Source organism: Aquarana catesbeiana, linkage group LG10 (assembly GCF_042186555.1).
Source record: "Aquarana catesbeiana isolate 2022-GZ linkage group LG10, ASM4218655v1, whole genome shotgun sequence".
NCBI classification, from domain to species: Eukaryota; Metazoa; Chordata; class Amphibia; order Anura; family Ranidae; genus Aquarana; species Aquarana catesbeiana.
This window is the reverse complement of record NC_133333.1, coordinates 164,390,817-164,407,167: the sequence shown is the minus strand read 5'-3', so window position 1 is coordinate 164,407,167 and position 16,351 is coordinate 164,390,817. Positions and strand designations below refer to the sequence as shown.

The 16,351-nt window shown below is 41.6% G+C and overlaps 1 protein-coding gene across 2 annotated transcripts in view; it reads left to right on the top strand.

The window, feature by feature from the left end:
- The window catches only part of LOC141110997 (L-amino-acid oxidase-like), a 96,468-nt gene extending 80,491 nt beyond the window's left edge, over nt 1-15,977 (top strand). For both annotated transcript variants that reach the window (XM_073602881.1, XM_073602880.1), the window contains exons 5-7: nt 9,455-9,523; nt 12,265-12,398; nt 13,621-15,977. In XM_073602881.1, the coding sequence (XP_073458982.1) occupies nt 9,455-9,523; nt 12,265-12,398; nt 13,621-14,404 (987 nt within the window). In that variant the 3' untranslated portion in view covers nt 14,405-15,977. The remainder of the gene's footprint in view (nt 1-9,454; nt 9,524-12,264; nt 12,399-13,620) is intronic.
- The last annotated feature ends 374 nt before the right edge of the window (nt 15,978-16,351 follow it).

Genomic DNA, 16,351 nt, shown 5'->3' with positions numbered 1-16,351 from the left:
CCTTTGTTTTTCAGTGCTTTCTGTTAGTTCGTTCTGACCAGCCGACCGTTTTGAAGCCATGAGGACTCTCACCTCGGACCAGAGGGTTTATAACTACCGTCTGGCCAGAGCCAGAAGAGTGGTGGAGAACACTTTTGGGATAATGGCCAGCCGGTTCCGCCTATTCCTTAAGCCAATCAACATGGCGGAATATAAAACGAAGCATATAATCCTTGCATGCTGCATTCTACAAAACTATTTAAGGAGAAATTCAATGAACTATGTAGCCTCAGTTGGGCCTGAGGCCGGACTTCAACAAGAAACCCTAATGGCGCTTGAAGCTGGCCGTACTGGCTTGCCTTCCCAAGGCGCCCGCAAAGTAAGACAGAAGTATGTCGAGTACTTTGCAGGTGGGGGGCCATTGATATGCCAGAAACTGTTTAAGAAACATTTTATCCTAAATTTTTGAACTTAAACTAAAAGAAGATTTCCTTTGATTTACTGCCTGGGTATCTTTTAGCTGTCTCCTAGGTTCTCCAATGGGCTTTACTTTTTGGACATTTTCTTCAATAGTGCAAATGTAATTTATTTGATACATGAGGTGACAATCTCTTCTTCAGCAAAATATTATTATGTTGTGGGTCTGCTACACACACACACACACCTTGTTTTTGTTGTTAATGTATGTAATGCATTACTGACAAAATATTCATAATTTTCAGCACCATGAATGAATTTTGTGGAGTCACGAAAATGGTGTGATTGTGGCAAATTAGAAAGCACTGTGGGTGTTATTTACTAAAAGGAAATTCCACTTTGCACTCCAAGCGCACATAAAACTGCACTGAAACTGCACTTGTAGTGTAAAGTGGATTTGCCTTTAGTAACTAACCCCCATTGTCACTGTAAACACCAACTTACTACAAAAATTGCTATTGAGCATTGAAAGAAGAAGCCACACATTGTTGAGTAGAAAACATTTTACTCAAAGCACATTCACATGTGCGTTAGAAAAGGGTTTTTGAACAAACCAACATCTTTGGTGTATATTTTTTCTTTCACATTGTAAATATCCTTTTTTTGGTTAAAGAGGCATGTTTCAAAGCATAACATGCACAACTCAGGAACTTACAAAGTTCAACTTTGATAAAGTGAAGGCAATATCAGACATTAGAATGTCCAAACTGTGTTGATATTTCCTTCATCAGATGGGGTGATGTCACCCCTGTAAAAGCCACATTTTGAAGGTGCACACAAATTGGGATTCAAACTGGGGATTTCCCTCCTGATCCCATGCCTAATGTCAACATGTGCTAGCTCCCATCATGGGGGATCAATGGACATGTTTTGGGGGTGCAACCCCTTCCTCTCACCTAATTGAGTTGGGAGGAAAGTGCGTACATTGATATCCCGTGATGGCAGATAGCACATGTTGACACACTGTGCGCATCTTCAAAATTTGGCTTTTAAAATACTTTAAAAGTTTTTTTTAAATTAAAAAATACACGAGAAAACGGTCCAATTTTTGTGTGTTTTAGATTCTGCCTAAAACATCAATGATGTTCTTCATTTTTTTTTGAACATCATTGATGTTTTCCTTTATATTTTCTAAATCACGATTGCACCCCATTCCCTCTGGGCACTTTCACTGGTGAAATTAGATTCTTCTTCCACAACATGCACATCACCTAAAATAAAAAAAACACACCATGTATTATAAATATGCAAGAATAGATCTCTTACCTGAATCTGTGGTCTCAGACACTCACCTGTTGAGGTGACAATTTCGCCCACTTCATAAACCTCTCCCTCCTCATCCTGTGCTTGTGGTGTGGGGATTTCCCCTTCTTTAGGAGGTGGAGGGTCCCTGGTGTCCTCAGATGTCTCGAGTCTTTTCTCCCCTATGTAAATAAAAAATAGGTATACTTGGCACACAGATATTGGAGGGCAGAAATAGGAATATGAAACATTGCTTGGAAGTGTCATACAATTGTCTGTTTTGGCAGAGTTCCAAGCTGAAGAACACTTTATTTCTTTTCTAAAGCTGGAATACGTCCCTTTTTTGTTAATGTATCACACATGTAGACACCCCTATAGTATCCACTGGAGCACCTGTGTGGGACACCCTAAAAAGTTTGTTCTGGTGTCCCACACTAGTGCTCCTGCGTCCAGATATGTAAACAGCTGCTGAGTGTCCTCTCCTTACACTGAATCAAATTTGCATTTCATTATAGTTACAAACCCATCTAGACAACAAACGTATTTTAATACAAATAGGCATGAACAAATGTAGTCAACCTGCATCTGCTAAAAACATCTTATAAGTGGGCGAACGAACAATGTTTCCTACTACTGAGTACTGTGCCCATGAACATGAAAGTTGCCATTTTAAAATGTACAACAGTAAAGAAAAGCACATGGAGCAGCACGAACGTTAAGAAGAATAGGAACACACAACAAAATACTTTATGCAGCACTCTCTTGATTCTTCTGTACTGATCGTGCACCCTCAATTTGAGGTCTGACCATTGTTTCCTCAGTTGATCCTTGGATCTTCGTACCCCAAAATTCCTGTGCAGACTCACAACTTTAGGCATGATCTTGGTCTTTCTCACATTTGGGTTTGGGTACGGTTCATACTTCCCATCATAGTCGGCCCTCCTGAAGATGTCCACCGTCTCCACCATCTCTATAAAGGCCATAATTGAGACCTTCAATCTCCTCCGGGATCGGGAGGTTTGGGGCTCAGGCCTTTTGTCTTTGCACCTGTTGTCTCTCCACCATGTGCTCTCCCACTGCGCCGAAAGACAAGGGGCGGGGAATAGACTATAAAAAACGCCAGAGGCGGGCGGAGTTTCATGCATGCGCAGTATATATAAAGCGTAAAAAGCGTCGTAAGGATGATCTGTGAGCGGAGGACAAAGTAACGGAAGCGACGATCGTTATAACGAAGGTACAATTTTAAGTTGGTGCATCAGTGGCCTATACTGCTTATAATAAAGGAAGGATTCCACGCTCACAGACCCAGGCTTGCAGCCCCCCCTTTATTATATAAACAACCTCCCTGGGTGAAATATATTAGGCAGGTTTATAGGTGGGGGTGAGTGGCGCTACCTGTATTGGGTGCCTATATGTTTCTACTACGTGTGTAGGAAAGTTGATAAATTAACATAAAAAGTATATAATTAAATAAACCAAATTCCAGAAATAGAATATGTGCTACTTTAAATTAGTGTGCCATACCGGTGTGTGCAACTAAGTAAATCCTTATTATGAAAACCTTAAAGAACACCCACATTAGTGGTATACGATCCAAGAATTATATAAATATCAAGTGAAGAACATCCCCCCTGGTTAGGTAAAGGGGTTAAATAAATCAGTGGTTAAAAACCTACTTTACATATGCTGTGCTCATTAGCAATTGGTACCATGTGTCCAATACATTTATTACCACATACGGCGTACTTTGACAACGTCGATGATGAAACGCGTAAGGCGGAGCTACGTACCTACGTCACGCGCGGAAGTCGGAGAGACTGTGGAGCGCAGCTGAGGCGCATGCTGCCTGGCTGTTAGATTATATCCATGAGATCCTCTCTAGGCTTGACCTACCCAATCTAGTGTGATAGTCTGACTCCTCTTAGGAGCCCGACTTTTTTAATTTAGTTGATTTTTTTAATTTCGTTTATTTTATGTATATTGATCGCTGTAACCAGCAATTTTTAATAAAAACCACTTCAATACGTTATCACACTATGGGAGCCCTGTCTCTTTCATATGAGGTGAACCCGGAGTTCTGAAGGTGTTATTGCTATTGGAGAAAATACCCCCAGGAGATACTTCACTGGAACCACAGACGGTACCGAACGCCGGAGAATACATGCTGATTACCCCTGCAGGGGTGCATGGAGCTGGTGAATGGGGAACCTTGAGGGGGAGCACCGGAGTCACTGGATATCAACTGTAACAGTCACAAAAGTCACTTCTCACAGAATACCTGAACCTGATGGAAATATATGGAACTTTTTAAATTGGAACTTTCACAAATGGATTTTTGGTTTTTGATTTTTGAGTTTTTGATCAACAATTTTTATTTTCTATTTATCACCAATACACTGGTTTCACATTCAGTGTGGGTTTAACAATAATGTATCTCACACGTTTTTAGTAGCCACAGCTTTTTAATAATATTAAGTTGGTTTTGCAACGTTTATGCACTGCATTTAGATTGTACCCAACTGTTCAGTTGGTTACTGCTGAGCGTATGTGGTAATAAATGTATTGGACACATGGTACCAATTGCTAATGAGCACAGCATATGTAAAGTAGGTTTTTAACCACGGATTTATTTAACCCCTTTACCTAACCAGGGGGGATGTTCTTCACTTGATATTTATATAATTCTTGGATCGTATACCACTAATGTGGGTGTTCTTTAAGGTTTTCATAATAAGGATTCACTTAGTTGCACACATCGGTATGGCACACTAATTTAAAGTAGCACATATTCTATTTTTGGAATTTGGTTTATTTAATTATATACTTTTTATGTTAATTTATCAACTTTCCTACACACGTAGTAGAAACATATAGGCACCCAATACAGGTAGCGCCACTCACCCCCACCTATACTGCTTATAGATTGAGGCCTATATTGGGTCAAGATTAGGAGAGTTTCGCCTGACATTAGGGTTTGTCTTGTGTTGTGTCTTGCAGAGAAAATGGATCTATTCAATGATGAGGACTTTATCCCCATATTCACTGATGTGTATAGTTAGCTGCCCTGTCTGTGACAGGTAAACCACCCCTTTTATAACAATAAACCAAAGAGGAAGGCAGCGCTGGATCAATTGCTGGAATTTGTGAATCTGGTGATCCCCACGGCAGACATCTCCTATTTGAAGGCCCTAATTGGTGGCATGAGGAGCACTTATAATAGGGAGCACAAGAAGGTACAGGATTCCCAGAGATCAGGAGCTGCAGCAGATGACATTTATGTACCAGGCTGTGGTACTATGAGAGACTGCATTTTCTGCCAGGCCACACTGAACCCAGGCCAGCACTCTCCAGTCTTACTTCCAGGCTTCCTTCCCCCCCCAGCTGAGGCTTCCGACGGCCAACCTGGGCCTTCCAGGCAGCAACATGTGGAGGAGCCCAGCTTGAGTCAGATATAGCATTCTTCAAAATATTTCTGTTTGTCAAATTATTGATGTTAAATATATGTTAGTTTGGATAACTAATTTCTGATTTCACAAAGTGTTTTACATATCAATAGACAGTAGTGACCACAAATGATTGGCACAAGAATGAAAAATGCTGGGGTCAGAATGATAGTCTTTTCTATCTATTAACATTCAATTTGCAACAGTCATGAGCTGAACATTGTGTGTGATTGCTGAACCAAAAAGTAAAACTATGTCCCTTTTTCAGACACAGGAAAGCCTCAGCCAGGCCATGGAAAGTGGCAGCAAGGAGGTGGCCGGGCCCAGTAGCCTGCCTAAATCCCGGGTCCCTCCCCTTGGCCTTCCACAAAAAAGTGCCAGGAAGAGGAGTAACCTGAAGGAGGCAGCAATTGGCATATTTCTGAAGGCTACTGCGGCCCTCAAAAACCCCCCCAGTGTTCAAGAGGACTATACCTACATGACAGCCTGCAAAATGCTGGAAATGGAGGAGGGCCAATGCCTCTTATGTGAGCAAGTTATGTTACAAGCCCTAAATAAGGGGTTGAGGGGTGAACTCACAAGTCAAAGCCACGTTTGCGAGTTGAACCATGGTCCTCCTCCTGCTCCTCCTCCACCTCCTGTCACAACTCCAACACCAGAGCCACAGCCTGTAAGGAAACGTGTAAGGAAGACAAGAGAGTGATGGCCTAGGTTCAGTCTGGTCTGACAAAAGACGCAGGCTGTTGTAAGACCACAGCCTGGGGACAGATATGTCATCTGCTGCTGTTCCTGATCTCTTGGAGTCCTGGACCAGATTGTGCTCACTATTATAAAGACTCCTCAGGCCACCAATTTTGACTGTAAAATAATTGATGTGTGCCTTGGGGTACAAAGGCTTCGCAAATTTCACCAGTTTCTCCAGCGTTGCCTTCCTCTTTATTTTGTTATGACCCAGAATAAATGGCAAATTTCTTTTTCACAAATACTTGGCTATACGTTTTAGTTCAAAAAGTACAGTTTGTTTGTGAGTAGGCAGGTACATTTCAAAAATGTTACTTATACACATATTTTATTATGTTGTTGGGTTAAAATGGGTCTATGCCATGTTGGTGACCAGCATCAGCGTCCTAGGGTATTATCAATCCTTAATTTACCTTCTTATATCCTATTATGTCATTTTTAATCATTTCTACCATTTCATTATGCCTTATTACTGTTTGTATTATCAATTGGTTTCCAAGTGCTTTTTTACTGGGACCTTCTGCTTCCCCTTTATGTTCCCTAGCTGGAAGCCGATGCTTGGCCCTCCCCCTATGCTTCTCTGCGGCGACTCGGTGAGATCCCTGGCGGAGGGGTCGGTCTCTGAGATCAGGGCCGCCCCCCCCCCTCTTGCACTTGTCCTGGTAGGGACTTCGTCCCTGTCTGCCTAAGGGTAAGAGCGCATGTGCGTGGGCGCGATCTCCTCGCGCGCGCGCTGTGTGGGACCTCTGACCTTGTGACGTCATGCGCCGGCGCCGTCCGGCGTGTGGTTAGCGTCATTTGGTTGGGAGCTACATATAGCAGGCTCTGCCTGTTTGTTGACGGTCGGCTCTTGGTCCGGGGGATCGTGCATCATGGCCACAACTTTGTAAGTCAGAGGGGATTCTTTATCCTATTTTTTACTCTAGTCCTGTACCCCTGGGCACCAGCAGTGGTTATATCCTAACCTTGCCTTCCCCTCCAGATACTCCAGGCACGGGCAAATACGCTGTAATATGCCTCCGCCTGTTACCCGTTTTGCAAACTACCTCTTTTCTGGCCTGGCACGATACCGGCTCCGTTTTGAGTGCCTTGTCTGGCACCCCCATATGTTTACATCAGCACCAGGTATTATTGCCCTTATTCTTTCACACCCTACAATCTGCCTCCCTTCCCCTTCACTGCTACCACTCTTGGTTTCCCTTCTTCCCTTCTTCCTTCCTTCCTTCCTTCCTTTTTCCCTTCCCCTTTCCCCCTCCCCCCCCCCCTCCCCTCCTCTTCCCCCCCCCTTTCTTTCCCTTGTTCCCCTCCTTCCTATTTCTACCCTTTCCCCAGGTTCCTATTCTTTCTCACGCTTCACTCCCACTCCCGGTTTAATTTCATCACTTTTCTGCTTTCATTCACCCTCCCTCACCTTATCCAACACTATCCCACCTGCTTACCAGATTCTTTTATTGTTGCTTCACATTTCCATGCACTATTTTCACCTATTTTGTGCATTATGTAATTCACCCTATCACTCTGTACACTTTCACTTAAGTATCAATCCTCCTTACCATTTATATCACCGGCTCCCCTTGGCAATTTTACATATCCAACTACTTGATTATTACTTTTATTCTTATTATCCTCGTCATCTTTGCAGCTCCCCCGGGTCGCCGTGGGAGATTACCTTGGGTGGAGGAGCTCTGCGCTCGGGGTCTGTTGGGGCATGGGTAAGCAGACTTGTCCCTTCCCCCCCCCCCCAATTTCTATTACATTGTTTAATTCTGATGCTGCAACAACCTTATTATCAATTTTATATTTTTTCTGTGTAATCTCACTGTACCTTTTCTGAATTGTTAGGTTTAGACTGTTTAGTCAGAATTTGCCATCTTCAGATTCCCTCCTGAGGAAGCGGTTTTGTCTGCGAAACTAGTCGAGGAATATTTCTGAGATCAATTGTCTTACTGCAAACTCATGACCCCATTGTTTTGTAATTTGTATTCATCTTTTATTTTGCTTTAATGTATTACTTATGATTTGTCCTTTGCATCAATAAAATCGATTACACTTTTTACATTATTGGTATATTCTCTATATCGTTTTGTGTACTGTACCGCAATAGTCCAATACGCCCCCAATTTCTTGGTCGCCTGACTGGGGATCAGGCTCCCAATTTTGCTTATTTATTCATTCCTGGATGATGGTACATGTAACTTTGCTTACCTCATTATTTTACTACAGAGGCCACACTATTACCAAAAATACAAGGTCAAATTAACAAGGGACACCAACCTCCTTGAGGTTAAAAAATACAAGATAATAATGGTGTTGTGGTAACTTGACACACAAAACGAGAAATAATATTATGGAGAGCATTAGAAAAAAAAAGGCAGATCTTGATAAAAAAAAAAAAAAAAAAAACATTATTATGGAGATGTGACGAAAAAACAAAAATTAATATTATTCATGCAATCACGAGAAATAAAGAAATCAGTTTGTGAGAACTCTATGTGAATATGAGCAGCAAAACAACTTCATTCTTCTAGCATTCTAAAGGAGAAGAGAATGCGCTGCATTAAACTATTTAAAAAATTGTAGCGTGACAAATGTACTATCTCCATTACGAACGCTAGTTTTACCAGACCGATCGCTTCTGTCTTGTAATTTATATTGAGCATGCGTGGCACTTTGTGCGTTGGAATTGTGTACACACGATCGGAATTTACGCGAACGGATTTTGTTGTTGGAAAATTTGAGAACCAGATCTCAAATTTTGTGCAACAAATTTCTGACAAAAGGCTCCCATTGAACATTTTCTGTCGGAAAATCCGACCGTGTGTACGAGGCATAACTGTGAAAAAACCTTTCTGTATTTGGAGATGAAATCTTTTTTCCTCTAGATGTAAAGAGTGTCCCCTAGTCATCTGATGACCTTAAAGTGAATAACCCAACACCAAGTTCACTATATGGACCACCTATGTTTTTATACATGTTGATCATATCCCCCTTAATCTCCTCTTCTCAGGAGAGGATAAATTCAGTTCCTCTAATCTTTCCTTGTAGCTGAGCTCCTCCATGCCTCTTATCAGTTTGGTTGCCCTTCTCTGCACTTTGTCCAGTTTCCCGGTCTTTTTTTTGTGAATTGCTGTCCAAAACTGAACTGCAAATTCCAGATAAATGTATAAGTCTGTCCTCTTTGGAGTTGTATCATTATATATAAACTCTATAATGTTTATATGGACATATGTTTTTAATTATTATTATATTTCATTGCTGTTTTGATCTTTTATTTGCATATGGGGATTGTACGGGGATTCTGGTGGTACTATACCACTGGGTATTTCTGTATAAAATTTCAAGTATATGCCTAGCTAGACCAATGACGACACAGAAAGGAACAGGGTGCCAGTACAAAGCAGGCAGAGAAGAGCAGATGGAGTCATGACTAGGAGCAACAGCATACAAATACAAACAGACAGGAACAGGAGGAGAAGCTAATGCAGATGGATAAACAGGATCAAAAAATGATAAAACCTGACCTTCGAGGAAATGTAATATTCATTGTAACTTCTCACATTTTCTTTCTTTAGTTTGTAAGACACGTTGCTGGAGAAAACTGCTCTGAAATCTTGGAATCATTTGACAAAGTTTCCCTTCAGGTAAAATTATTAGGCCAAAACAATAACACTGAGAGCACAAATATCCATTGACTGTACACAGGGATCTCTCTAGATGTGTATTTTGCTTTCCATGTATGCAGGCATGAAATCAGCTGGGATAAAAACTGGGCAGTTATTTGCTACACTTACACAAGGGATGCTTTTAGCTGGTTGTGATGTCCAGTATTTCTGTTTTTTAAATTTAAAGCAAGGCGAGTCTTTAGAATGTGTGCAACAACATGGCTTGTGGACCTGTTAAATGTTTAACCACTTCAATACCGGGCACTTTTACCCCCTTCCTGCCCAGGCCAATTTTCAGTTTTTATTTTGAATGGCAATTGGACGGTCATGCAACTCTGTACCTATATGACATTTTTATCTTTTTTAGAGCTATCTTTTGCTGGTATTTAATCACCACTGGGTTTTTATTTTTTTTTGTTAAATAAACTAAAAAAGACCAAACATTTTGAAAAGTGTTTTTCTTCGTTTCTGTTATACAATTTTGCAAATAAATCTTTTTTCATAACTTTAGGCCAAAATGTATTCTGCTCCATTTTTTTTTGGTGAAAATAACCCAAATCAGTGTATAATATTTAGTCTATAGGAAAGTTATAGCATTATAGGTATATATATATATATATATATATATATATATATCTTAAAATCAATCAATCCTGATGTACTGATGGCCTGTCTAGTTTCTTGAGGCCTGAAAACACCAGGGCAGTACAAATATCCTCCAAATGACCCCTTTTTTGGAAAGTAGAAAGTCCAGTTATTTAGCAAGAGCAAGGCGAGTTTTTTGAAGTTGTAATTTTTTTTGTCACGATTTTTTAGAAAATTATGAAACTTAAAGGGGTTGTAAACCTTCTGTTTTTTTCACCTTAATGCATCCTATGCATTAAGGTGAAAAAATATCTGATAGTTACAGGCCCCCCAGCCCCCCGGTTTACTTACCTGAGCCCTCGAAAGTCCTGCGTTGAGAACGCGCTGGCTTCTTGGCTCTTCTCGGCCCAGACTTCTCGGCTCTTCATTGGATAGATTGGTAGCAGCACAGCCATTGGCTCGTGCTGCTGTCAATCAAAGCCAAATGACGCGGCCGTCGTGGGGTGGGCCCGAGACATACACTCTGTGTCTATGGACGCAGAGTGTATGAGACGGGAGTGCGCCCGCAAGGTAACCCCCTCGGGAGAGAGCTTCCCGAGGGGTTATCTATTGTGGGAAGGACCAGAGACAGCCGCCGTGGGACCCTAGAACAGCAGGATCGGGGCCACTCTGTGCAAAACGAACTGCACAGTGGAGGTAAGTATAACATGTTTGTTATTTAAAAAAAAAAAAAAACGAACCTATACTACCACTTTAACCGTTTGCCGGAGGGACAGTGCGCATCTCGTTCTGGAAGAACGTGATATGATCGCGCCCCAAAACGGGCACTATCGCGCGCCCACGGAGGTGTGCAGCACGTCAATCATGGCCTCGCCATGTTGCTAGGACACGGCGCAATCTTAATCTCTGTAAAGAGCCACTGCTCTTTAACCATGTGATCGGCTGTGTCCAATCACAGCTGGTCACATGTAAATATGGAAGTGCCGTGAATCGGCTCTCCTCGCCTTACACTGACAGAGTGTGGTGAGGAGTACCGATCAGTGGCATCTCCTCGCAGAGGAGACCTGGGCAGGTAATCAGGGCACTGATCATCAACATCCAGATTACAGGAAAGCCCTAGCAGTGCCCATCAGCGCCACCAATCAGTGCCCATCAGTGCCCATAAGTGATGCCAGTCAGCGCCTGCTCATCAGTGCTGCCCATCCGTGCCACCTATCAGTGCTTACCAGTGCCACCTATTAGTGCCCATCAGTGCGGCATATTAGTGCCTCCTCATCAGTGCCCATAAGAAAAAGATAAAAAAATAAATTTGGGTACAGTGTTGCATGACCGAAATTGTCATTCAAAGTGTGACAGCGCTGAAAACTGAAAAATGGCCTAGGCAGGAAGGGGGTGAAAGTGCCCAGTACTGAGGTGGTTAAAAAAATTTGAAAAAAATCACTTTTTTTTACATTCTGTCATCAGAGCAGTACAGTGTTATCATATAACTTTTCAACAATGAGTTTTTTCACACACTGTGACCAAAGCTATACAGTGTTACCATAGTAGCTCTGTACTATGGGGAAGTGATCAGGATTTCTTTTCTTCTTTTTTTTACAAATTATGATTGTTTATACCAGTGAGTTTTACTGTTATAAGCAACCATTTTTGCTTTATGAAACGGATTCATTAAGTGTGTTTTTTTGTGATTAGCTGTGATTGGTCATATCTAATCACATAGTACAGATGCACTGTGATTGACCCTGTCTCTACCATGTGATCACTGTGACCAATCACAGCTAGCAACACAATTGTACACAATGGATGGCATGAAAGGAAGCCATCAATTGTTTACAATTGTCATGTGATCTGTTGTGATTGGTCACAGCGATCACATGGTACCCCAGCAGCAGGTCGGTACACTAATCAGTCAAACGTCATATGACATCCACCCTGATCAACGAATGCCCCACCCGGCCGTTAATTTCCTATAGACCGGGCAGGAACTAGTTAAATCGTGCCAATTAAAGTAAAAATTGTGGAATAGCTGCAGCTCACCACGTGTAACCCTGTACATGAACTTTAAAGTTTAGTAAGTTCCTATCTTTGCAAAACCCTGATACTGTGTTGTTTTTTTAATTTTTTTTCTGCAATAGTCTATTCTGGCGGATGAAGGACATTTAAGTGCTGGTGCTATTAAGATGCTTGGAAACTTCATGAATACTAATAGTCAGCCCTACCTATCATTTATGGAAGCAGTTCTGGATATGTATATTTTTAAAACCCCAAGGTACAGTAAAAAAGTAAATGCATATATGTGCCATATTCCCTTTGTACAAATAATCTCTATATCTCTCTCTATCTCTATCTGCCCATGTGCTAGGGTAATAGACAAAGGGTTTTCAAAAATAGCATTGGAGAGGAGTGTGGACACTGCTATAGAGAACATGTACCAATGCAAAAAATAAAATTCCATTCATCTAGGAGCGTTTTATTTTTTAAAGCACTGACATTTACAAAGTAGAAATGTGTTTTAAATAGCTGGCAAATTACATTTCCCTCTTGGCTTTTTTTTCCAAAGGAAAATGGCCCCCAAACATCCCTCAAAACACATAGCAGACCCCTAAGATCCACAATGAAATGTCATTTGCTGGCAATTTAAACAGTATAACATATTTTATTTTTTTGTAAATGTCATAGAATGAAAAAAGCATACCAGGCCCTACTATGGAGTTTATGGGAAATTCCATCACAAAAAACAGGCACGTTGGCAAAGTACCCTGCTGGCAAAGCATCTCGTTGATGTCCCTATGTTAAGGACAAAAGCAAAAATATCCCACAGTACATGCACTGTCAACCATGTTGTCCAGGGATGTAGATCCGTGTCAATTACGATGCCTGCCAACTCGTTGAAACAAAGTAAAAATACCAGGCCACATGCCCTCACCATGCATGGCCCCATGCTAATGAGGCCAAGGGCCTCTTACCCTAGCCCAGTGGTTGTAGGGTCTGCAGGCGGGGGGGGGGGGGGGGGGTGTGTGAAACTTATAGGCATCTGGAAGTCCCCTTTAACAATAAGATGGCACCCAGATACCCCACCCGTATAAATGAGTAAGATGTACATACTCCTTCTCATTACTAAAAAAAAGTGTTATTAAACAAAGACACAATTTTTGACAAGTCCTTTCATAAAAAAAGAGAGAAAAATCACAGTGGTCACATGAAGGGGAGCCAGTCTCTCCAGTTCCATTATTAATAGAGACCGGGACCGGTCTTTGTCAGCTTAGTCATCATGCTTGGTGTGCTCAGGGAGTGAATTTTCAGTACAGAAACCTCGGCCACCCATTAATGCAAATGTGCAGCTTGTGGGCGTTTAAAGACCCCCCCTCTTTGGCGCCACCATATGCGTTATGCAGGTGGTAAAAGGTTAGATGGCTAAAATAATTATATTTATTGATGCATAGAAATATAGATAAGTATGACCTAATTCAAAAAAGATTCTGTTTCACCAGGTTAGATGAGATCACTGGAGGTTTCGATCAATTGCCCTTGGCCTTGGCCAAACATTTGGGAAATGTGATCAGATTGAAATCCACTGTAATTAAAGTCATGAGGAATGAAAAATCTGTGATCGTCTACTACCGTAAAGATAGGACCACTCCTCCCACCAGCATAATTGCAGACTATGTCATCATAACATCCACTGCAAAGGCAACCAAACGTATTAAGTTCAGTCCTCCTCTGTCCAATGAGAAGGATTTTGCATTAGGTAACATCTACTATGCAAGTGCCACAAAAATCTTATTGAGTTGCACTGAGAGGTTCTGGGAAAAGGATGGTATTGTTGGTGGGAGAAGTATCACCGATCGCCCATCGCGTTATATCTATTACCCAAGTCACAATTTCACCGAAGGAAGAGGGGTCCTCCTTGCGTCATACACTTTGACAGACGAGTCTTCGTTCTTCCTATCCCTCAGTGATGAAGAGTGCATTGACATTGTTTTTGAAGACTTGGCTGCCATCCACTTGAGATCAGAGAAAGAGCTCCGACGCCTTTGTCCTAAGGCTGTGGTGAAGAAGTGGAGCCTGGATCCATATGCCATGGGTGCATTCGCCCACTTCATCCCGTATCAGTATAGTAACTTGTATGAGTACCTGGCTCAACCTGAAGGCAGAATATATTTTGCTGGGGAACACACTTCAGCTCCCCATGGTTGGATTGATACAGCTATTAAAAGTGGCCTGAAGGCTGCAAGAGCTGTTCACAGAGATGCCAACACATTCCTCCACAGATAGTTTAGTTGAATATCAATATTTATTGGTTCTGGAAATACACATTCTATGTCAAGCAGTATACTTTATAAATTTAAAGAAAAAATGATTTTGGTGACAATTTAATATTATCGCCATTCTACATGACTAGACATCTGCGTATTCATTTTAGACCAAGTGCACCTGGGCATTTTCAAAAATGTTATCTTCAAGAGCACTATTTATTGGTTGAACTAGATGGACTTGTGTCTTTTTTCAATCTGACTAACTATGTAACTAGTTATGACTGGACTTATGCTAGAATCATAACCTTTATAAGGCCCCTTTCACACTGAGGCGGTTTTCAGGCGGTATTGCGCTAAAAATACCGCCTGCAAACCGCCCCTAAACAGCCTCCGCTGTTTGTTCAGTGTGAAAGCCCGAGGGCTTTCACACTGAAGCAGTGCGCTGGCAGGACGGTGAAAAAAGTCCTGCAAACCGCTTCTTTGGAGCGGTGAAGGAGTGGTGTATTCACCGCTCCTAAACCGCTCCTGCCCATTGAAATCAATGGGACAGCGCGGCTATACCGCTGCAATACCGCAGCTATAGCCGTGCTGTACGAGGGATTTTAACCCTTTTTCGTCCGCCAGCGGGGGTTAAAACCGCACCGCTAGCGGCCGAATACAGCTGCAAGAACGACGGTACAGCAGCGCTAAAACTAGCGCTGTTGTACCGCCGACGCCCCCACCGCCCCAGTGTGAAAGGGGCCTAAGTCTATTTATAAAATAATTTGCTGAATAAATATCAAAAGCATTTGGCCAGCCATCACAAATTCTCAAAGTATTTTGCCTAATATATTTATGTCCTACGTCCATCAGCTCCATCTAGTGGTCATAATGCAGCATTTTCCTGACATACCTCAATCAGGAAAATAATTAGGGCCACTAGAAGGAGCTGACGATCATAGAAAATAAACGTATTAGGAAAAATATGGTGAGAATTTGTGACGGCTAGGCGAAAGCTTGTAACATTTGCTCAGCAATTTTTTTTTTTTAAATAAATAGACCACTTAGTCTTAAATTGTTATACCTGTGCAGGTGTACCCACGATTCATTTATATGCCACCTTTATTAAATGTAATTTACTTGTTTGTGTCTAGCAGCTTGATTCAGAAGGTCAGAGATCACCCGAATTCTGACCATGGCTGGTTTCTCAAGAGCCACCTCACACACCACATACACTGACGGTCCTCTAAGACAAGCTGAAGAGCCAGGTACAGGCAAAAGTAAATAAAGCTAAATAGGGGCAAATATAATTCTTTGTATTTAAGTCTGCACATTTATACTAATTTAAGGCAAAAGTGTTTGATTTTTAGCATAAATCCCACCAGGACTAGTTTTTTTTTTTAATGGGATGAAGGGAACAGTAAACTACGTTTATAAACTAAATGTTGCAACGTTATCATTTTTGTAGTCTATATTGTTTTTTTTTTTCAAACTATCGTATATAAAAACTATATACTATGGTATACTGTATATGTGTTATATAATACCTACTGGAGAATGTTCCAATGTTCACAGTAGACCTTGTGTACTTCAATAAAGTGCTATCAATAAAATTCAGTGACAAAACTGCGTTTGCTGTGAGACGGATTCATTCAGCCACTTGGGCAATTACTGTGTACAGCTTTATAATAAGTAGCTTCACCATTTCTCAAAAGTTATGTAGGCATTCATAATGACTTGACTTTGGTCTTTGACTTTGACAGCGGCTGGTGCTCAAAATTGTTTGGGGGGCGCAAACTGAAATTTAGGTCAAACCTCACAGTGCCCATAATATGCAGCCTCACCGTGCCTCATGTGTGCCCATCATATGCAGCCTCACTGTGCATCATGTGTGCCCATCATATGCAGCCTCACTGTGCCTCATGTGTGCCCATCATATGCAGCCTCACTGTGCATCATGTGCAGCCTCACTGTGCCCATCATTTGC